General features: G+C 48.3%; 3 protein-coding genes across 3 annotated transcripts in view; 1 reads left to right on the plus strand and 2 right to left on the minus strand.

Moving 5' to 3' along the window:
* Positions 1 to 1,397: 1,397 nt before the first annotated feature.
* On the plus strand, positions 1,398 to 11,010 carry LOC127195273 (TBC1 domain family member 8-like; the record flags this gene model as incomplete). Its single annotated transcript, XM_051152657.1, has 9 exons — positions 1,398 to 1,705; positions 2,961 to 3,090; positions 3,229 to 3,327; positions 3,858 to 3,926; positions 7,110 to 7,350; positions 7,745 to 7,810; positions 9,172 to 9,334; positions 9,480 to 9,606; positions 10,573 to 11,010. Coding segments are annotated over 9 exons (1,641 nt in total), but the record flags the coding sequence as incomplete, so codon positions are not given.
* Positions 11,011 to 12,017: 1,007 nt separating this feature from the next.
* On the minus strand, positions 12,018 to 15,782 carry Rpl31 (ribosomal protein L31). Its single transcript, XM_051152747.1, has 5 exons — positions 15,764 to 15,782; positions 15,446 to 15,552; positions 13,257 to 13,382; positions 12,294 to 12,406; positions 12,018 to 12,086 (listed from the first exon to the last, which is right to left on the minus strand). The coding sequence occupies exons 2-5, from the start codon at positions 15,550 to 15,552 to the stop codon at positions 12,055 to 12,057; spliced, it is 378 nt and encodes a 125-aa protein (XP_051008704.1). The 5' UTR covers positions 15,764 to 15,782; the 3' UTR covers positions 12,018 to 12,054.
* A 6,685-nt stretch (positions 15,783 to 22,467) lies between these two features.
* Positions 22,468 to 23,613, minus strand: part of Npas2 (neuronal PAS domain protein 2) — a 176,601-nt gene continuing 175,455 nt past the window's right edge. The window contains exon 21 of the mRNA XM_051152748.1: positions 22,468 to 22,643. Within this exon, the coding sequence (XP_051008705.1) occupies positions 22,470 to 22,643 (174 nt within the window). The 3' untranslated portion in view covers positions 22,468 to 22,469. The remainder of the gene's footprint in view (positions 22,644 to 23,613) is intronic.

Genomic DNA, 23,613 nt, shown 5'->3' on the forward strand with positions numbered 1-23,613 from the left:
TCAGATTTCATCAGAAGCCTAGAGAAGCTGGTCTGTCACCAGTAGCAGTGGTAAGAGGAGCCTGTCAGCGAGTGTGAGGGCAGCAGGCAAAAGGCAGCATCTCTTCCTTCCACCCCTCCCTCTGCCTTTTATCTGGGCTGACAGGAGATGGTGCCACCCCACAGGAGAGTGCAGCGTGGCTTCTCACTTTGAAGTCTCTGATCCAGACAGTTCCTCAGGAGGCCCTGGACTCCTAGCAACTGAATCCCCATGCAGACAAGTTGATGAGAATTCAGGTTGCTTTCAGTTTGAGCCTGTGGCCAATGAGGGTCAGTGAATATTCATGTCCTTTTCCCCATTTCCCTAGGCAGACTGTGGGTTCCCAGGTTAGGTACACTGTTCTCAGACACTATGAAGCCTCCAGTCTCACAGAGTGCATGAGAGTGGATGATTATGCAGTCTGAGAACCTGGGGTTGCTTTGTGGCCTTGCTAACACCTGGGATTGTCCTTTTCATTCTATCCCTGTGTTGGGAATGGGTCACGTGGTTTGCAGTTTGCATTTTTCAGCTGATCGCTTTGAACATAGGGCTTTGTGTTTACTGCCATCTGAAGGTAGCTTTCAGCTGGGTTTAAGAAGGAAGCTGGTATTGGCCTCTCACAGAGCTGCAGTTCTTTGTCAGGTAGATGCGCTGCAAATGTTTTCTCCAGTTAAACTCATGGTTGCATTTTGTGGCTGGTTTCTTTTGAAAAAAGATTTTTGTTTGGTTTGGCTTTTTGTTTGCTTGTTTTTCGAGACAGGGTTTCTTTGTGTAGCCCAGGCTGTTCTGGGACTCTGTAGGCTCTATAGACTAGGCTAGCCTCAAGGGCACAGGCATTCGCCGCCGCCACCCATCAAAGAACAGAATTTTTAATGCTTTTGATGGTTAGTACTTTTTATGTCCTAAGATAATTCTGTCACACTCCTGTATTTTCTTCTAGCAGTTCTAGATTAGGAGCATTTGCCTTTAGGTCTGTGATTGTGTCCGATGTGTGTTTTCTATGTGCAAGGTGTGCTAGAGCCCCTCCCCCACTGACTAAGCACGATTTTTTTGGAAAGATTGTCTTCACATTGAACAATTGTAGTCAAATGTCAAGAATTAGTGAACTAGGGGCTGGAGCGCTGGCTCGATGATTAAGAGCACTTGTTGTTGCCAAGGATCCAGGTTCAATTCCCAGCACACACATGGAGGCTCACCACCCCCTCGGGCACTGTGCATGTGCTATGTAGACACACATAAAGGCAAAACACCCATACACATAAAATAATAAAAATAAATCTAAAAATTAGAAAAAGAATTAGTGAACTAAATACACGTCCTTTTCTGGCCTCACATTCTTGTTTCCTGACCCTGAGGTAGAGCCGAGCCTTCCCCACTGACGCTCCCCGCTCTCCCTGGCAGGCGCGCAGGTGGACCAGTCAGTTTTTGAGGAGCTCATCCAGGAACACCTCCCTGAGCTGGCAGAGCACATGAACGACCTCTCGGCGCTGGGGTCCGTCTCCCTCTCCTGGTTCCTGACGCTGTTCCTAAGCATCATGCCTCTGGAGAGCGCCGTGAACGTCGTCGACTGCTTCTTCTACGACGGCATCAAGGCCATCTTCCAGCTGGGGCTGGCTGTGCTGGAGGCCAATGCAGAGGAGCTGTGCAGCAGCAAAGATGACGGGCAGGCCCTGATGATCCTCAGCAGGTGGGCTCTGGCCACTTCCTCCTGTGGGTGATGAGGGAGTGAAGTAGGTTGCAGCTGGGGCAACTGGACGGCCACAGAGGGTGGCCGCAGCTTGTGTGCCGCATCTATGGGAGCTTTCTGTTCCACATGGCCCCTTGCACCTGTCATCCTGTGCTCTCTCCAGAACGAGTCTGTCGTGTGGCCCCACCACTGGGATACAAAGAAGGTTGCCATTTTCTGTCACTCTTTCTGCCAACTGAGAGTTCACGGAGAATAGGGCCCTAAAGGCTTTTGCCTTCTAAGAAGGTGAAAGGTCTTAGTGCAATCACAGTGATTCCATGTAAGCCACAGGCCTGAGGACCAGGAAATGCTCTCTCATGTATGGGCAGCTAACTGGGTGAAGAATAGAACAATGGTTCTCAGCCTGTGGGTCGTGACCCCTTTAGGGGTGGCCTGTCAGATAGCCTGCACATCAGGCATTTATATTATGATTTACAACAGTAGTACAATTACAGTTATGAAGTACAACAGAATAATTTGGTTGGGTGTCACCACAAAATGAAGAACTATATTAAAAGGCCACAGCATTAGGTAAAGGAGCTACAGAGGGGGCAAAAAAATCACACGAGGTTGAGCCTGGACCCTGGGTCTCAGAGATAAGTAGGTTTTTTTTGTTGTTGTTGGTTTGGGTTTTTATTTGTTTTGTTTTGGTTTTTGAGACAGGGTTTCTCTGTGTAGCAGCTCTGGCTGTCCTGGAACTCACTCTGTAGTCCAGGCTGGCCTTGAACTCACAGAGATCCACCTGCCTCTGCCTTCCAAGTGCTGGGATTAAAGGCGTGTGCAACCTTTTTGTTTGTTTTTTGAGACAGGGTTTCTCTATGTAGCCTTGGCTATCCTGGACTTGCTTTGTAAACCAGGATGGCCTTGAACTCACATCCATTTGCCTGCCTCTGCCTCCTGAGTGCTGGGATTAAAGGCGTGTACCACCACACCTGGCAAATAGATAGTTTTTTTCAGAGTGTCCTGGAAGCTTAAAAACTACACACAGGACAGTTTCTGCTGACTTCACTGGAGAGGCTCAACGCTTAGCAATGCACTAACCCCCGTCCACAGCCGGGCTTTAGGAGTGCTGCCTGTTTCTGCTGGAGTTTGCTGGAGTGTTAGGTGCCTTGCCCTGCTCCATGTGTTATGAGTGTGAGAGAGTGCTGGGACCTCCTGTGCTGAGCAGTCTCCCCATGAGTGTGCATGTGGGCTTTAACTGTGGGGGTGTGCTCAGGTTTCTAGATCACATTAAGAATGAAGACAGCCCAGGGCCCCCCATTGGCAGCCACCATGCCTTTTTCTCTGATGACCAGGAGCCCTATCCTGTGACTGACATTGCTGACCTGATCCGGGACTCCTATGAGGTACAGGAGCCTCTGTTCCGTCCTCCCTGGCCCCTTCCTAGTTGGAAGCAAAAGTATGCCTGGGATGTAGACACGGAGGGAGGGCTTCTGGCTGTTTCTTGTGGGCTCTGGACTCAGCAGGCTGCTCTATCTGTGCAGAAATTTGGAAAGCAGTCTGTGGAGCAGATTGAGCACCTGCGCTGCAAGCACAGGATCAGGGTCCTGCAAGGCCACGAGGACACCACCAAGCAGAACGTGGTGAGCAGAGGACACCTCCATTGGGCTCGTGGGATAGAGGTGATAGTGAGTGTGGCCCTCACTGGTCATAAACAGGAAGAGCTGCTTTCTGCTCTCCCTCTCTTCCATACTGAACTAAAAACTTAAGAACGTCATAGCCACATTGTCACATCAAGACAATACATTTCTAAGAGGCAAACTGTGAGCAGCTAGCTCTAGGGAGCCGGTTTACATGTTGTAAAACAGGGGTAATGCCTATGGTTTAGCAACAGATAGGGCAGGGCCTGTAAAACGGTCAAGCAGATGACTTGCCTAGGCATTGTCATCCACAAGCAGCTGTCAACCTGGAGTCGGCAGCATCTTCATCTCCATTAGAGCTTAATACACTGGCTCAGAACACTGTGCCTTTGGAAACAGGTGTTGCTGCTGAGACAAGGGGGCACATGCTCCCCACCAGGAGGGTGGGTGGGGCCTACCTTCCCTCTGATTGACCCTGGGGGATGGGGGTACAGGCCTGGAGTCACTCCATCACTGTTAATTCTATCCCTAAGCTCCGTGTCGTTATCCCAGAAGTCTCCATTCTTCCTGAAGACCTGGAGGGACTGTATGACTTATTCAAGGTAGGACGCCTGGGAGGAGAGTGTCCCCCTGGTGGGCAGGGTCCAGCCTGCCTGTGGGCCTGTGCCCTCTCCAAAGAGCTAATAGTTGCCCAAGTGGGGCTGCTATGTGTTTTCTCTCTGGCAGCAGAGGCTAGGGCTGGCTCATCTAAGACCCGCACCTTGATGCTCTGTCGGCAGAACTAGTGCCTCGTGTGTGTGTGTCAATCTCCCATGGAGTCTAGCCTCAGGCTGGCACATGACAGGAGGAGCCGGTGTGATCCCAGGACAGCCTGTCAGGGCTGTGCAGCTCCTGTACCCAAGCAGCTGTGCACTGCTGGAGAGGCACTGCTGCTGTGCTGTGGTCTGGTTCTCACCACTCTGTAGTGTACTAGTGAGCGTGAGCTCCGAGGGACAATAGTGGTTGTGTTCACCTCTGCCTCTCTTTACATGTGTACTAAGTGTTGTGCACACATCTATAAATACGTGGCTGGTCTGTAGTGATCATGTTCACCCCTGCTTCTGCCCCACACTGTGTACTACGTGTTGTGCACATGTCTGTACTATGTGGCTGGTCTGTAGGGCTTCATGTATTTCCCCTTGGTGACATCAGCTCTTCCTCCTGCTGTACAGTCGTCACTATTGCTGTCATCCTTAGAGCATAATGTCGTCTAGTTGGCTTCCTAGGGCATTGCACTTAACTTAAATTACATCAGAAAATTTTTGTTTTGAGGCAGCATCTCCCTGAGGCCCAGGGTAGCCTCTAGCTTGTGATGCTTCTACGTCTCAAGTGGCTGGATTACAGGCATGCACCACTAACCGGGCATAGCCAGTTACCCTTTACATTTTTATTTACTTAGCCTCTCACCCTAACACTTCATCAACAGACAGTGCCTCTTGTGTGTGTGCTAACTAGAGCCCACTTTTATTTTTAACAGGCAATATTATAGTAGAGAGTACAGTTATTATTTTTTTTAACTGGAAATAGCAAACTGGAGTTTCAATCCTTGAGTTTTTGTTGTTTATTTTTTGTATTTTTGGATAGGGTTTCCCTGTATATCCCTAGCTAGCCTGGTGTTCACGGATGTCCATTTGCCTCTGCCTCCCAAAGGACTGAGCTTAGCTTTTGTATAGTGTGGCCCTTTAAAGATCAACACATGGGGGGCACATTGTCTTCTGGTTGAGTTTTAAGTGCAGCTCGTGGCCTTTGGATCAGAATTACACAAATGTCACCCTGTTTTATAAATACTCAGTGAGTTCAACTGAATATGTCGTCTTCACTTTATGTCCTCCTTCCCTAGGCTTAGGATTCACAGGCCTTAAGTCTTCCAGTTCAAGACGCCTGGACATGGTGGTGTATGCCTGTAATCCAAGCAAATGACAGTCTGAGGCAGCAGACTCAGGAGCTTGGAACTAGGCAGGGCTATATTGTGGAAAAACCAAACCAAACCAAGGTGGGGGACTGGCAGAGGGCTCAGCAGGTAAAAATGCTTGCCACCAAGCTCAATGACCTGAGTTCAGTCCTCAGAAACCTGTGGTGGGAGGAACTCAACCAGCTAGCCAGTCATGTCGTATCTGCAATCCAGAACAAAGACGCTGAACGCATCCTTGAGTGTTTGCTTGCAGCAAGCTTTCTCTTCAGTTGTTCGGGGCTCCCTGTCTAGGGAGTGTTGCCCACAGTGGGTTAGGTCTTTCTACATCAGTTAATAATCAAGACACCTAGAGTCACCCCCATATCCTCCCAGAAGCCTATCCTGTTCTATGTCTCAGCTTGTCAGAGAGATGCCCCTGCCCCGGTTTCTCTTCTCTGTGCAGGCCTTCTGCCCTCCCCGTTCTGGTGGTTCTCCCCTGGTCTGATCTGCACCCTCATTTCTCTCTGGGTTCCCTCTCTTCAATCACTACCTCTGTCTGTTCTATTTGCCCTTCTGAGTGACATTTAATCATCTTCCCTTGGGTCCCCCTACACAGGTGTAGCAGATAGGCAGCTCAGGCTTCCTGTGGGTCCCCTAGTAAACTGAGTCGGGGGAGGGGGACTGTCTCTGACATGGATCATGTTGCCTGGACTCTATTCAACATAGGGGCAAGTTTTGATTGCTTTAGGTTTTAGTGAATTCCTAGGAATCAAAAGTACCACTTCTTTACAATTTTAAGTTGTTAATATACACATGGAAAAATTGAGAAAAATAAGACAAAACAAACCACACAAGGAAGTCTAGCTTCTACCCCTGTGCTGTGAACCCTTATCACCCCGGCAACAAGTAAACTGTACTACTAGCTCCTTCCATGGTCTGGAAATGTGTGTGTGCTTTCTGAATTTCAAATAACCATTTTTAGTGAATGTAACAATAAAAGTATCTTTATAATTAAAACGTCACTGAACTACACAACTAAAACGGGATAAAATGATACATTTTGTATCATGTGTATTTTATCACACAAAAAAATATTTTTTGTAAAAGCAATTTTGCAAAAACTTCATAATGGAGCTGGGCATGGTGGCGCACACCTGTAATCCCAGCACTCAGGAGGCAAAGGCAGGAGGATCTCTGAGTTTAAGGCCAGCCTGGTCTACAGAGTGAGTCCAGGACAGCCAAAGCTACACAGAGAAACCCTGTCTCGAAAAATAACAAAAACAAAACAAAACCTTCATAATGAAGCCAGGCGTGATGGTCAAAAAACAAAACAAAACCAAAACCTTCATAATGAAGCCAGGTGTGATGGTGCAAGCCTTTAATCCCAGCACTTGGGAGGTAAAGACAGGTGGATCTCTGTGAGTTCAAGGCCAGCCAAGGCTACACAGAGAAACCCTCTCTCATTGAAAAAAAAAAAAAAAAAAAAAAAAAGCCAAAAAACTTCATAATGAAGTCAAATTGACATGAACAAGGAAACACTCCCACATGGCCATTAACTTAGCCGCCATCCTGTTGCAGAATTTTGTCTTAATTCCAAGTTTTGCTGGTCTTGGGCAAAGTGTTGGCAGCCTCTCCCCCGCCAGCCCCACCCCAGGTCTGGTCCTACAGTAGTACCACTCATTAAGAAGCACTTTCTGGAAAAAAAAAAAAAAAAAAAAAAAAAAAAGAAGCACTTTCTGAAACAAAATCACCGAGAGGGCTGAGGGGCGGGGAGGGAGGGAGGCATGCTCAGCTCTGTGACCCTCCCAAGGCAACAATGACCTGTCTGACACAGCTTTTCCTCTCATGCTTTAAGAGAGCACACATGATGAGCTGTTACTGGGAACACCCTAGGCCCACGGCCCTCCGCCATGATCCCAGCAGGCCCTATGCTGAGCAGTACCGCATTGACGCCCAGCAGTTTGCACACCTATTCCAGTTGGTGTCACCGTGGACCTGCGGGGCCCACACAGACATCCTCGCGGAGAGGACCTTCAGGCTCCTGGACGACAACATGGACCAGCTCATGGAGTTCAAAGCCTTCGCAAGCTGCCTAGGTGGGACTCTGGGTTTTCACTGTCGTGAGCTGACTGGGCATTTATCTGTGACCAGCAGACGAGGGGCCGTCCCACAGTCTTTGCCTGCCTGACATTCCGTGACCTTAAGTTCTGAGCTGCAGGCTCCTGTTAGGGTCCCCCTTACGTGTCCTTTGGGGATGGGAGGGAATGCCTCTCCATATTAAAAGCCTGTTCCTGTGGATACCTAAGGCGTGGCCACGGTTTGTGGTGTGTAAAAACCAGATCTGTGAGAAGTACAATAGCTCTGAGGTTCTCTGCAGTTCAGTCACTTCTCATGTGGGGTGAGGGCACTAGGCGCGCCAAGCGTTGGCCTTGCCGCACTTGAGCCTGACTAGTGGGGTCGGCTGCAGCTAACCTCTCCTCAATGCCGCAGACATTATGTACAATGGAGAAATGAACGAGAAGATCAAGCTGCTCTACAGGCTTCACATCCCACCAGGTAGGAGAGTCAGCTGCTTGCTTCACACGGCCAGCGCTGGGCACCGCTTCTAGATTTAGGTTCCCTGAGCCCCACGTGCCCCACGTGGAGGCCATACTCCCCCCAGCCCATTTGTGGACCTCAGACTGGCTGGATGTAGCTGTGTGGGTTTTCTTACTATATTCTATTTCATTGGCCTTTGGAGCTTAGTATAAAGCTGGGTTTTCTGCAGGGAGGGGAGTTTGAAGAGGGGCAGAAACGAGGGGGAACAGTGGTCAAGTCACCAAATTTCCCTGCTCATGGTGTCAAGTTATCTTGTGGTGACCCCCCAACCAGTTATTTTCGTTCCCATTTCGTAATTTTGCTAGTTATGAACTGTATTTTGAATCCAGAGGATTGCTAAAGGGGCCACCATTCACAGGCTGTGAACAGCTGCCTCAACAGCAGTCTCCACCATTAATGGTCTAAACCAGAGCATATACAGAGATGTGAACTAAGGCCACGACAGGCACGCGTGCGCTCCCAAGCCTTCTCTCAAGTACCACTGCTTCCAGATAGTGTAGTTTGGGGCCATCTTGTGGAAGTTCCTTAAATCACATCTTAGTTTTACCTGATTTATTCTGTGAATGGCTGTTAGGTCCAGCCTTAAACATTTGACTGGAATGTTTGTCAACCAACCATGCCAACTATCTATCAGTGGTCACAATAATCCCCCTGCATCATCCTAAAAGGAAACCCCTTCCCCTGCACCATCCCATAGTTCTGCAGTCCACTGCAGCAGGCAGTCTTTCAGGCCAGACAATGCCCAGTGTGGCCGAGATGCTGGTTGATTCGTTTAGATTTTGTAGCTATGACCACCAGTACTGTGGTTGTTGCTAATCAATTTTGCAAGAAAACAGTCTTAGTAGATTAATCTGAGGCGGGACTTCCACCATTTAGCTGTTCAGGTACTTGAGGAAGTCCAAATGTGGTCTTCTAACCCAGCTGAGGCACTTTCTCATGGCAATGTACAGCATACTTTAGCTACCTTATACTTCAGAACCCCGTAGCAGCCAGACAGGTGGAGCTCCAGGTCGGCCAGGCTATGTAAAGACCCGTCTAAGTCCCTCCCCACCAACAAACCTCAACTAACACTGTCTAACCATACCACTTACGTGCCCACTGTCAAGCAGTTTCTGGCATTAGAAGGGGCTTGCTGGATTTGCAGGCCCGCATGAATGTGTTAGTTACCTCTACATGTCTACATGCCTATAAAGCATTTGCTTATTTCCTTCATTTGGCTTACAGGCTTAGTAACTATTGGGAATTAATTGATAGCCTAAGACTTTGGCTCTTGCTTTTTTAGTCAAGCTGAGATGTGTCCAATTTACATTTCTTTTAAGCACTCACTGAAAATGACAGAGACAGCCAGTCACCACTGAAGAATCCTCTGTTGTCAACTTCACGACCCCTGGTATTGGGCAAGCCCAATGGCAAGTATCTGTTCTTACTGCCTAGTCCTGGCACCTGTCCCTCCTGTCCCCCCCTCAGCCCGTGGTCAGCGTTGTTTGAAGGACCCTGTCCACTCAGCTCCTTCTGCTGCTTGGATCTTTTTCTAGGGCTTTAAAAACAACACTAGGTAAATTTTTTGCCTTTATACGAAATTCTAAGAGACCCCGATCCCTTACTATTCCAATTTTATTGTTCATAGAATTGAAACTGTTGTTTTCCTTTTTCAAGGTGACACAATTGATTATCAGAAACAACTGAAACAGATGATTAAGGATTTAGCGAAAGAAAAGGATAAAATGGAGAAAGAGTTGCCCAAAATGAGCCAGGTAAGGCCTTCCTTGGGGAAGAAAAAAAACTTATTTTGGCAGCTTGGGCTCATGTGTTGTGATCCAGTCACCTGTACCAAACAGAAGGCTACAAAGTAACACGGGACACCTTAGTCTCCCATATCCCAGCAAAGGGTTCAAGTGCTGCATGAAGGCAAGTCTCATTAGAAAAGGGCCTTTCTGCTAATATGTGAGGAATGTAGGCTTAAGTGAGGAGTGCTCCTGCATTTTAAGACTTCAAGGTGTTTTGTACCCTGTGGGAGGCTTTACCTGTGCTCAAGGTGTGAGCAGGTGCTATGAAAGCCAACAGGTGTCCTCCTCTACTTTACTTCAATTGAACCTGAAACCAGGCAGGCAGCTCCTGGTCTTGCCAGATCTTTACATGTGACAGTTAAGTCACCCAGAGCTGTCTGGGCTGTTTTCTAAAAAGGTAAGGTCCAGCACTTGGGAGGCAGAAGCAGGAGGGTCTCTGAGTTTAAGGCCAGCCTGGTCTACAAAGCGGAGTCTAGGACAGCCAAGGCTACAGAGAAACCCTGTCTCAAAAAACCAAAAATAAAAAAGCACTGGAGATGAAGGCATGTACCACATGCCCAGTCTTTACCACTAAGAAAGCCAGGTGCAGCTCTGGAAATTTTTTGAGACATGTACAGACTGACTTGCTGGTGCAAGAATGCAGCCCAAGAGCTGACACTTCTTACTAACTCATGAGCAACACCTCAGACTAGCATGGAAATCTCCCATCAAACACTCCTGGGGTAGAAGTGCCCATTCAGGTGTTCTGCACGTGGGATGTGGCACTCAGTGTGTACTGTACTAGAGAGGCAGAAAGATCAGGAATTGCAGGACTGTCTTTAAACAGTGAACTGCTAAAAGAGATAAGTAAATAAATGGTTTGTGCTTTTCTGATAGTGTAACAATTCCATCCTTATGCTATTATTATATATGGACCTTTTTTTCTAATTCTAGAGAGAATTTATCCAGTTCTGTAAAACTCTATACAGTATGTTCCATGAAGACCCAGAGGAGAATGCCCTGTATCAAGCCATCGCCACAGTGACCACTCTCCTGCTGCAGATTGGAGAAGTGGGCCAGCGAGGCAGCAGCTCAGGAAGCAGCTCCCAGGAATGTGGTGAGGAGCTGCAGGCCTTGGCTCCTTCTGACCAGGACTCAGTTTTTGCTGAGGCTGAGAAGACTCCCCAGGCCTTTCCTGAGGCAGAAGGGGACTGGACTGTCTCTCTTGAACACATCTTGGCATCACTTCTCACAGAGCAGTCACTAGTAAACTTTTTTGAGAAGCCGCTCAACATTAAATCCAAACTTGAAAATGCCAAGCTCAATCAGTACAGTCTCAAGGTTTTGGAGCGGAGCCACCCACCGCCTGAACTAAAGCTGAACAACCCATAGCCAGCACGGGCCAGACCTGAGCACACCAAAGCACAGGCCCGACTGCCAGCCACCAGCCAGATTCCAGTCCAAAACTGGGAGCTCTGCAAGCCGGGCCTGTGGATACCCAATCCCACACATTTCTATTTATTCTCAACGGACAGGTCAGGGTGGAATGCCTTTACACTGTGACGCTCAACCTTGCTGAAGCCAGTGCTGCTGCTGCGGTCCTGGTATGAGTTTGCCCTCTGATGGACAGAAACAAAAGACTGATCAACCCCAGGCTCACTTTCCACTGGAAAAGAAACAAACTCACCTCCAAGATCCCAGAACCATTGCCTGCACAATTGTATTTGGCTTTTTTTGCACTAATTTTGTTTCAATGCTGGTAATTGAAACCATTTAATATATTTCGTTGTATTCACTTTATATGCCCTTCCAAAAAACATGTACAAACTATGCTTTCAATGTTGTTCCCCAAAATTTTTAATAAAAATTGTTCTTTTTGTACTTTTTTTTCTAAAACCATATGTAATATTGTTTTGTGGGCCTAGAACATTCCAGGATTGGAATGGACTGGATGGCAGAGATACCCAGAAAGCCAAGGTTGACCACTCAAGTTCAATTTCTTAGGACCCCCTAGAACACCAACTTAGTACATTTAACTATCATCTCAGGCTCACACTGTAGGGTCTTAAATTAAAAAGCACAAAACAAGTCAGGCATGATAGTGCACACCACAGTCCCAGCAGTAGGGAATTAGAACCAGGAGGATATGAGTTCAAGGCCATCCTGGTCTATAGAACAAGTTCCCGGATGGGCCACACAGAGAAACCTTGTCTCAAAAAACCCCACCCCCAAAAGCCTAACACATCAATTTCTGAGAAAAGATGTTTCACACACTCTTAATTTCCCAAATACCCAGAGCGGCGATCTCTAATAACCCCTACAAATACCCCTTGGACCCTGTTCTAAACAATACCAAAAACTCCATCCACGGGCAGACAGCGGAAAGGAAAGCTGAAACCTGGAGGCAGTTCTTAACTTTATTTGACACTCAGCAGGTTAGTTCTCGTCCACATTGACCGTCTGTAGATCTGGAAGGAAGGAAGAAGTGACAGGCAGTGAGCATCACTCGCCTGCTGCCTGTGCTCCTCATAGAACCTCTATTTCCCCAAGACAAGACAGTGTCAGTGCAGGTCTGCTAACCCCGCCCCCCCAGGTCTCCACTGAGAACAGTAAAGGTGGCGAAAGGCACTACCAATCAATCTTCTGCTCTACTCAACGGGACAGCATGAACTTACTCTTGAATGTGGTAACAGGCACGTAGGTTACCAATGTGTAGAGTTTGTTGGGGGAGTCCTCATCTTCATTACGCTTTCTGGACAAGCGTACTCGGATGCGATATGGAACGTTCCTAATAAAATATAAATACATTCAGTGCTTCCTGTCAGAAAGCAGCCAGTGGCACTCACACATCTGTTCCTGTTTCTAATGCTCTGATAAAGAAGTCTTAATATGACCTTGAAAATATACCAAGGTGAGTGAGCAACAAGCTGCCGTCTCAGAATGTCAAGGCAGCCACCTATAGTAACCAACTGCTCTTAGGCAGAAAACGGCAGTCAGCAACAGAATTATCCGTCAATTCAAATAACAGGCACACACAAAACCCCCTTTAGAAGCAGCACAGCAGACGCATCTCTGCCATCAGCTCAGGACGCTCTAGGTTTTTTGACACAGGGGTTCTCTGTGTAGCCTTGGCTGTCCTTGAACTCACATCGATGCGCCTGCCTCTGCCTCCTAAGCGCTGGGATTAAAGGCGTGCGCCACCACACCCCGCCTGTTTTTTGGCCCCAGATTCCTACCAACCAAACCTCCCACGCTCTTCTGACCCCACCTGCCTCCGATCAAGGCAGATAATGCAGTTGCTTGTTGGATAATCTGATACACTCCCCAAACCATAGCCCTACTATAACATTTACAAGATTAACTACCAGCTGCAGAACTCCCCACTGTCCTACTTCACTTTAAAGTGGCCCCTCTAAACCCACAAACACTGCTTTCTTCCGCCCTCAATGGAGCTCTTCCAGACCCCATCTCCCAGATTGCACCAAGCTCTAACACTGCTGTCTCCTTTACAACAAAGGACACTTTGTCTGAGCCACTGTCCTAGTATCTTTCTAGTCCACACCTGGCACCAAGCTGTCCCATGGACTAGGTGAAGGAACGGGGCAAGTTGGCAGCACTGTAACAAACAATTTCAATACCTTATTCCTTTGGCCCAGACCGCTTTGTTGAGCCTGGTGTCGATGCGCACATCTGGAGTCCCCATCTCCTTCATGGCAAATTTCCTAATTTCTTTGAGTGCCCGAGGAGCACGCTTCTTGAAGCCCCTGCAATTCAAGACACGAGCATATAAAATCAATCATCAATTACACACGTAAAAGGCACACTCCTAAAACCTGATACTAGTCAGAATCCCCTTAATCATGAAATAGCCAGCATCAGTACTTGGGACAAACTTGAGGTCAATACTAAAAATCCCACAATCCAAGCATAAGAAACATGTGGTATGTTCCCAACACATCCCTTTCCAACTCGGTCTACTCTCATAGCAATCCTGATATGTGGGGGTTTTCCTGGAGACGAGAGAGATCCAGCAGTTACGAAGACTTGCTCTTGCTGAGAACCTGGGTTTGGCCCACAGCACCCATGTGGTGCACATACAAACATGCAGGCAAAACATGTGCAGAGGACAACATTCTGTGGCATGGACTCAGCCATTCACCCAGAGCTAGCAGGGTGTGGTGCTGCACTCATTGGATCCAAGCACCTGGGAGGCAAGGCGGATGGATCTCTGTAAGTTTAAGGCCAGCCTCGTCCACACAGCTAGGACAGCAGGAGCTACGGAATAGGGGTCCTCCTAAGGAAAACAAACCAAACTCCTGAATCTTTTAGGGCAGGTGGTACACACAAATAACCCTAACACTGGAGATGAGGTAGCAAGACTTCAAACCCCAAACCAACCTACAAAGACCTCGTTCCAAAATACCAACCATAAAATCCCAGTTTTGTCCAGCATCTGTCAAGGCCACACCAAATGACACAAAGAGCCCCCAATTGCTTTGTCCACTCTCCCCACCAGCAGCCTGTTTGTAGTGCCCGGACAACCCACTCCATATCTATCTAGAAAATACAGGGGGCCAGAAATAGTAGCTGGTCCAATGGACAGTTACCCAGCTCATACAAGCAACCCACCAGGAAAAATGTAGTACTGAGCAATTTCAACACCGTGGCCAGGGAATAGTAACAAGACGTCCTGCCATCACTTAAATGAGAAATGACACAGTCAGTCAGTCAGAGTGGCTCTCAGAGGGGAGAGCTGGCACTGGGCTGACTTACCAATGAATGAAACAGGGAAGGCCAGGAGGTAAAAGTGTGGCTTGGAACACAGTGGGAACTAAGAAATTACCAAAGGATGAAGAAGCCCAGAAGGCCTCAAAGGCCTTTTAAGGAAGCACAAAAGGCCTGGGAAATCACCACCAACCTCTTTCACCTGAGAAAGGCCCCTCCCCCACACACTGGGCACTTAACAGAAAAAACCCACCAACTCAAAAAATACCTGTCGCTTACTCTCTCCCCTTTGATAAACTTGGGAGGGGCAGAGTCTTGTCTTTCTCATCTATCTGCTCAGTTCAAAACAGTGCTCCACCAGTACTGCTCAATATTCCACAACCAGAGGATGGAATGCGGGGGTGGGGGAGCAAAAGCAGCATCCACATCCCGCACAGACTCCACGCAGGACAACACACCAAACCCGCCGGCACACACTTCAGTCCCGCAGAATCCGTCACAAGAGACCGACGTGCACCTGACCATATGTACACAGGTGTGCAAGGGGAGCGAGCCCTGGAGATGGCCACTTAATAAGCTCACAACCGCCAAGGGTCTTCACCACACATCGGTCCCTCACGCAGCATTTTCTGGCATTACAACGAAATGTGCATGGTCAATGGGACGAAAAGATCACCCCTTCGCACTCAGCGGCTCGCAACGGGCTAACTTTCCGCAGCACACGAGTCATTAGAGGTTTCCTTTCACAAGCCTTGTGCTTTCAGTCGTCCCGACTACAGAAACGCTCTCGTTTTTGCAGCAGCACCAAGCTTCCCAATGTGTACCGTTCCCAGAAGTTCAAACACAACCTCCCGTTCCCGGTTACTAACCGGCATCGTCCTCGACAACCCCCCCCCGCCCCGCACACCTTCAAAGCGCTTGCGGCACGACCCGGGCGGGGGAGGAGATGGGGGGGCGCGTGGTTTCTAGGGTGGGGGGGGGAGAGTGAGGGGGGCGCGTGCTTTCTAGAACACCAAGTCTGTAAGCAAGCAGGCAATGCTCGGAGAGAGACAGCCCGAAGCCGGAAGGGGCTCGGGGGCCACGCCGACCGCGAGGTACTCACACTCCATGGATGCGCTTGTGAATGTTGATGGTGTACTCTCGGGTCACCACCTCGTTGATGGCGGAACGGCCCTTCTTCTTCTCGCCACCCTTCTTTGCGGGAGCCATCTAGAAAAAGGCAGGCAGCGGGGAAAGGCCCCGGGCTGAGTTCACCCTCCGAGCATCCGACACCGGAACCCCCCGCCACTGTCGCCCCACGGCCCCGGGGCCTTCAGCCAGCGCAGGCCCCGCCGCCCCGGAACCCCACCAAGCCGGCATGCCCCGCGCCCGGGGAGGATGGAGCCGGATTTCAGAGCCAAGACCCCGCCGCCATACTCACTCTGTCGGGCGAAAGCTGGAAAGGACCGGCGCGGGGGATTGTGGGAAGGAAAGCCGCGTCGCCGTATAACTTCCGGGTCACGGGCCGGCCTGGAAGAGGAGGGTGTGGCGAGAGAAGGAGGGAGCTTAGCTGTGACGTAAATGCGGCGCGTCGGGGGCGGGGCGAGCGGCATGGGGGCGGGACCGGGACGGGGCCGGGGCGGGGTCGAGGCGTCAATCTTCTAGCTGTCGGTGTGGTCTACTGTGTGGAGGTGCCGCTGTGTGGGATTTAAATCTGAACCCTCAGAGGGCAGGGCTTTTCTCGTTCACTCAATCAGTCAGTCTACATTTATTGAGTCGATTAGGTGCTGTGCTTTATTTTCCAAGTCGAAAACGCCCACGTAAATGCCAGGCACTTCCCTAGAACAATCCCTGAATACAAACAAGTCCGAATAACCTATCTATTGGGGTTTTAGCAATGGCAGGGTTAGGATGTCACAGACAGAAAGGCAGGCAGGCAGGCAGGCAGAGACTCCACGATCTCACCTGTTACCTAGGTTGCCCTCCCTCCTTTGGCGAGAGGGATGCTATACACACAGATTCCTTCAAGGCAGGTCTTGGAGTGGACAGGCAAGCTCCCTCTGGGCTCTCATAATAAAATAACGTCCACAGCCAAGGCCCAGAACTTTGTAGACTGAGTCAGGAGTTCAGGACCATCCTTGACCCTACCTGAACAGTAGTGGACAGTAGTGATAGTGGGCCAAACACACTTCACAATAGCTAAAGACTTCTTTCTCATGGGGGCTAGGAGGAAAGGAGTGGACACGCTCTGTTGCGGTTCTTAGTGGGGTACAAACCATTAAGGGGTTCAGTGGGAATGCTGGTTGGAACTATAATGCCAGGCTGAGCCCCAGGATTCCAATGTAATCTCCCAAGCAGAGCCACTCAAAAATATTTCGAAAGGGACACAGGTGTGATACACAGGAGGCCAAGCAGGAGGCCAGCAAATTAAGCCTGAGGCTACTCTGGACTACACACACACACACACACACACACACACACACACACACACACAGGCCAACCTCGGCTCCACAGTGAGGCCTCAGGCAAGGGTGTGGGTAGAAGGAGGGAGGGGATGGAGGAGAGACTTGAGGGAGGGTGGAAGCCGGAGGAAGCGGGGGTGGGATGAAAGAAAACATAAAAACATGAATTTGGGGCTGTACCTCGGTGGTAGAACACTTGGTGACATGTGCAGCCTCTGAGTTTGATAGGAACCATGGGACGAAGATGGTTCCAAAAGGGTGGGGCCTGGGAGATGGGTGAGGAGGCGTTGCCATGGTACAACTAGGCCAGAAAAAAATGGTGCAGATGGCATTTGAAATGAAACCCAGTAGTTTATGGCCGTTTAGGAGGAAAACAATAAGAAGAATCACATTAGAAAAACAAGGTATCCCACAACGTGTGATCTATTAGATAGGCAGCAATCCATGTGACTCTGTGACTTTTGTGTGTTTCTCATTAGCCCGATACATTCGCAGAGATGTGTCATTGGCCAACTTTATTGTTGTGCAAACACTGTAGTGTGTACCCACCTATGTGCCTTTAGCCTACTACAAACCGACGCTGAATGGGACCCGTGCTGTCCATCACTGACTGATGCCACGGAGCACTGCATGGCTGTGCACACTCTCGGCTGTGCCTCAACGGGATAAGCCAATGACAGGAACCGGAGCAGCCGCGTTTATTACCCAACACCACTTCCCAGTCTGACTCTAAGCATCAGATTTTAATCTTAAATTTTTTTTTTTTTTTAAAGTAAAGACTATCAGGAGGGAATTTGATTCTATACTTTGGGGCAGAAAAAAAAAATCATGCCTCTGATGTTCTAGGAAGAAATGTGAACTGTTTTGGGTGGGCTTGGCTAACGAGATGAAAGAGGAGCTAGCTCCCACTTGTGAGAGTGGGACTGACTTGAGCAAAGAAATAATAATGGTTAATTAGAGAACCAGAGTTTTTTTTAAAGGCCGTGAGTTCATGACTTCGTACTAAAAGTAAAACATGAGTAATTTAAGGAGTCAGTCAATTAGACGTGCCCGTCAATGTTTAAGCTAAGATGAAAGGAAGTTTCTTCCCTTGCCTCATTTCTATTGAACTTTTCTACAGAAAAACAAAGCTATTTGTAATAGGAGCTTCCTCTGATCACTAACAACATTTCTCTAGATGACTCAAATTTTGGTATTTTTTCCCCCAAGATATTACTAATGGCCGACTTTGAGATCTTCAGGATGCCACATGAACAGAAACGAAAGTCATCTTCTATCACTAAAATTTGACCAGGACATTTTGGCAAGAGTGAAAGAATCATGATTAAGAACAGCTTAATAGGGCTGGAGAGATGGCTCAGTGGTTAAGAGCACTGCCTGCTCTTCCAAAGGACCCGGGTTCAATTCCCAGCACCCACATGGCAGCTCACAACTGTCTGTAATGCCAAGATCTGACACCTTCACACCAATGCACATAAGTTAAAATTAAATAAAAATTTAAAAAGAAGAACAGCTTAATAGTTGGCTCCCACGGCTGGGAGTGGTAGCACACACATTTAATCCCAGAGACAGAGGCAGGTGCCTCTCTGTGATTCTAGACCAGCCTGATCTATATAGGCGAGCACCCTCAGGCCGGGCAGAGCTTGTCGAAAACACCACCACCAATGTTGTTTGCACAAGCAACATTTTAGTTGTTAGAGACAGAGGATGCTACGATATTAGTTGGCTTGTAGTATCTTAAACCAAGTGTTCCGAGGTCGCATCCAACCTTGACTCTTGAGCCAAGATATTTCATACTTGTCCAGACACTAAGGTCATGGCTCTTCTGGAACACAGATGTGGTTGCAAAATGGCCCTTTAATGAGCAAAGTCAATGAATGGAGAGGTCAGTGATTACAGTGCCAGGATGTGTGCATTTAGTGGACTATTACACAATAGTCAGGTTTTGAGTTTACTCAAATTCTAAACATGTGCAAAATTCAGGCAGAGCTAAATTAAATTAGCAGCATGATGGTCTTAGGCTAGTGGCTACGCGGTGTCCATTAACGCTCTTGTTCTGCTTAGGAGTGGAGCCACCAGTTAAAGCATGAGCATTGATTAAACTATAAATTCTTTCCCAGGAAAACCCGATCTCTAACCCTTGGACAATGTTGGGCTAAAAAAAAAAAAAAAAAAAAAAAGGTTCTAGAATTTCATTTATACTTCATGTTTTAAAAACAGTGCTCAAGTTCTTTCAAAAAGTACATGTTCCTCTCAGTGGATGCACAATTTTTTCGGCTCTCCTCCCCACCCTACCTCAACCCTCAAGCACAGAGCAGTCAAGGATACATTTCTATAGCAACCTCGTGGTATCTAAAATTGATCCTAGCTAGAGAACCAAAAAAGGAGCCGTCATCATTTTACAGAAGAGGGCGAAAGCACAGACTTATCTTTTTTTCTCTTTTGATTTTTCGAGACAGGGTTTCTCTGTGTAGCCTTGACTGTCCTAGACTCACTTTGTAGACCAGGCTGGCCTTGAACTCACAGCGATCTGCCTGCCTCACCTCCCGAGTGCTGGGATTAAAGGCATGTGCCACCACCACCCGGCCTGCACAGACATTTTAATAGATTGCTGGAAGGAACACGGCTCCACGCAGCTAGCATGCCTGGAAAAGGAGAGATCCTTGTGGTGGTTTGCAAACACTGTGAGCTCCTACGGCAGGTAGTTTTCAGAGGCACCTTAACAACCTGGGACCCACATCAGCATAGAGTGCTGTGTACAACCCTCCCCAAACAAAGCGACCAGTCAATCCTAAAAACCCCTAGTAACTCCCTAGCAACCCCTGGGGACCCCCCTTTTGTGGTCAACTATGCTGGAACACATCTTGCAACTGCAAGCAGTGAGCCAAGTCAGCATGGACTGGTTTTTCAGTGCCCATGCAATGAGGTAACCTGTGTCCATTGAGTGAACTTTCAGGGGGAAATCTCCTATTTACCATCCTATGCATATGCATGATTGGCCACGCATGTGATTAGAATCGGATGCGGCGGAGAAAGAACATGCTGAGTGAACAAAGGTTTGCATAACCGAAGCCCATCACTAGAAACAGAGATCACCTACATCTCATCCTTGCAAGCAAAATCCTCTCCTCTTGGGCCCACAAAAGGAAGCTCTGCAAAGCAACCCAGGGCAATCTTGCTTGGAACGTGCTGCTCTCTCATAGCAGTGTATATAGTCTGTGCATTTACCCTGCTTTTGAATAAGACCCATCTTAATTTGCTATTTGCTAATGCTTTTTCAACTACTTGAAGAAGACCACAAGAACCTGGAAGCACGCAGTCTAGATGATCACGAGAGCATCCTCATGTTAGGATGCTGAACCTCATGACCGAGACGGCTGTAGCTGTCCAAGACCTCAGACAGGTCACCACTGGCCTTCCCCCAGTAGTGTGCATGTGTGCACATGTCGTACACAGGCCTGTGTACCTTGCTGGTGTTCCTGGTCTAAGTATTGGCAGTGAGAGTCCATAGGACCCATCTGATCGAGTACAGTGAGTGAAAACTTTCGGGTGGAGTGTCTCCATCATTTCTACGGTCACCTGCATTCAAAGATCATGATGATCCCAGCAGCTTTGTCCTGTTCTTATTTTGTTATCATTTCTACAGTGAAACATTGCTTTTTCCAAAGCCATAAGCAACTCCAACTGACATCCTCACACAGACACACATGCAGGCAAAACAGCAATGCACATAAAATAAAAATAAATTGTTTTTTTAAAGTCCATTCCAGCACTAGTTATTATATTGCTTTTTTCTACCACACTGTAGTTTCAGTCCGGTATGGTCCCCATATTGCTTGTTTCTGCCATACTGTAGTTCGGGTCTTGGATGGACCCCCAAAGGCCCATGTGTTGAAACCCTGGGCCTCAACTACTGGGTATAACATAATATTTAGTGGGTGGGACCTAGTGGAATAAAGTTAGGCCATTGGGAGTGTTGCTTTACTGGGGACCCAAGCCCTTTCTCTCTTTGCTTCCTGACCACCTTGAGGCTAGCAGGCCTGCTCTGCCACGACCTCACTCCGTGATGTTCTCTGTGGCTATAGGCCCACTGCAACAGGGCCGCATGACCACGGAGTGGAATCTCAGAGATGGTGAGACTGTCTCTGTGACGTCCATCATGTCCCTTATCTTATCACAGTAACAGAAAGCTGACTAAAATCTTTACTTTTTCTTTTTGGTTTCTCTCTGTAGCCTTGGCTATGCTATACTCGCTTTGTAGACTAGGCTGGCCTCGACCTCACAGCAATCCACCTGCCTCTGGCTCCCGAGTGTTGGAATCAAAGGTATGTACCACCACACCGGGCCTAAAAATCTTTACTTCTAAAGCTTTGAACATCTGGAAAAATTTAAAGTTTCCCAGTAAAAAGGTATATGCCTGGAGGTATAGCAAGGACAAAAGAAATTGTACAAAGTTGTTAATTTATTACAAAATGTCCACTCACAGAAAAACACAAGGAAACCTTTATACTTTTATATTTGGGAATGGAACTGGCGTCTCAAATACAAAATAATTTACACATAATCCATACAATTTTTTTATAGAAATAGGTCATTATTACAACAGCTGTACAATTCACTACACTTCCTCTTATAATTACATAAAATCTTCTCTTTAGAAACATCTCAACATAACAAAACATACAAAAAAAAAAAAAAAAAAAAAAACCAAACCAAACCAAACCAAAAAACCCAAAACCAAAAAACAAAGTGCATTTTGAAAAGGAAAATCCAATCTTCAGAGTCATCAGGGAAACGTGTGACCGGTTTCCTGGGAGACTGCGGCCTGCTGGGTTGCCTGGCTTATGGGCTCTTTTCTTTCATAGTCTTAGAGGTCTCCAGGGAATTCTGGGATAGCTGTGAGATTGTGCTTTGCTCTGAGTCCATCTTTGTACTTACTCTCAGTGACATTAACAGGAGGAGCCCAGTGTTCTGTCCCTGAAAGAAAGCCACCGCCAGTAGGGCACCAGCAGTGAAGAGCCACAGGCCACCGGGGCTTTTAGCCTGAGAGTCTGGATCTGCAGCTTCCTTACTCACAGGCCTTGCCATCTGATTGGTGGGCTGTTTTTGTTACTGTGGACTCCCAATGAAGCCACGAGACGTTATTATTTAAATACACACAGAAAGTGCCAAAGTTATTTCCCCTGTGCGCAGCTGTGCAAATTAAAACAAAAATAACCATTTAAAAATAACAAAAAATAATCTCTCTTTTTTTTCTCTCTCTCTCTCTCAAAGACCTTTAACTTAGTCCTTGACTGTAAAGGAAAGACCATCAGGGCCTGCTAAGGCTTGGGACCTCTGTCAGTCGGTAGAGTACCCGATTGGCTCTCTCCTCGAGGCAGCGACAAGGTACCACCTCTGCAAATAGACCAGGAAGCACGCCCACACCGGGGCACTTGGTTCCTGTCTGGTATGGCTGTAATGGATGCCTGAGAACCTCAGGGCAAGGGAATCATGGCCAGTATTCCTGTTCTTTCCCCGTTCTGCCAGTGCCACACTTCAGGCACATTACCCTCAGGAGTTCTGAAATGTATACAGGGTGAGCCAAAGCCACAGAAACACTTTTTTCCACCTCCCAAGGCCACCCGACTCTTCCATTGGTTAAAGCTGGTTGCGGCTGGACCCCAGTGTCGGGGGTGAGGGGCACTATCGTTGTGGCTGCTGGAGACCTGAGGACTCTGACAACCGGCTGACCCTGCGGGAAGGGCGCGGGGGCTGTGGCTGTGTGGGCTGGGTGGTTGCGTAGCCCAGGGTCCCCGGCTGCTGAGAGAAGGAGAGAAGGAGCGAGTCCGGCTGCTCACTATGCAGAGATGTCGGGGCCTGCAGCAGGAAAGAGGAAAAAAAGGGGCTGTGGGACCGGCCTGTCCCTCCACTCTTCCCTTGGGATTTGTAGTACATGCAACTAGGCAGTGGTACATGGGTGCGTGCGTGCGTGCGTGCGTGTGCATGCCAACCATGCGTGTGCTTGCCTGTGAGCATGGTGGGGGAAAGCCAAGCTCTCCGACAACACACCAGTGTGAGAAGGAAGGGGGTTCCTTCTGGGCAAACGGGGCTTGGGCCTGAGGCTGCATCAGAGGCGCGATCTACATAAGTCTTATGTGTTTGTGGACAGTGGAGCCTGAGTTTCACACTTAGACTATGGGTGGGAAAGAGTGCCCCTTAGAGTAGGTCCCTGGTCCTGTGACTACTTTAAATACTGCCATTTTCTGGAAATAACCAGTTGGTATGACTTTGGAAGTTTCACTTTTATTTTCCACTGTTGACTATAAATAAATGTCACTTTCCAATGAGCCAGGGCCCTAACCCCGCCTTTGAGGCTTCTCAGCATACCCATCCCTGACCTTATGCTGGGCTGTCAGCCAAAACGCCATCTTTTCATTTCTCTCCCTTCAATCACACTCAGTATTTTCTTGATGGTCAGGTTCTGTCAGAGATGCCTCAGCCTTCCTCTAGGAAGGCCCCTCCACCCAGGTGTCCTCTGTCTTCACTCCCAGAACCTGCGCGGGAGCTGTGCTAGTCCACTTCCCTGCACAGGCTCTGAGATCTCAACGGCACCAGGGTGGCTGGGAGCTCTTTGCATCTCGAATGGAGCAGGTGTTTGCAGACTACTGCTACTGAGGACACATGGAGACCTCCCCTGGTCACACGTCTGTCCCCTGGTCGCACATCTGCCCCTGTCTCTTTGCCTCATTGTTTCTTGTGCCAGATCACTTTCCTGTGCTGTGAAGATCCACGAAACCAAAGTCAGAGTTGACACCAACTATCACTGTGGGTGCAGCCAGGAGGTTTG

This window comes from Acomys russatus, chromosome 11 (genome assembly GCF_903995435.1).
Source record: "Acomys russatus chromosome 11, mAcoRus1.1, whole genome shotgun sequence".
NCBI classification, from domain to species: domain Eukaryota; kingdom Metazoa; phylum Chordata; class Mammalia; order Rodentia; family Muridae; genus Acomys; species Acomys russatus.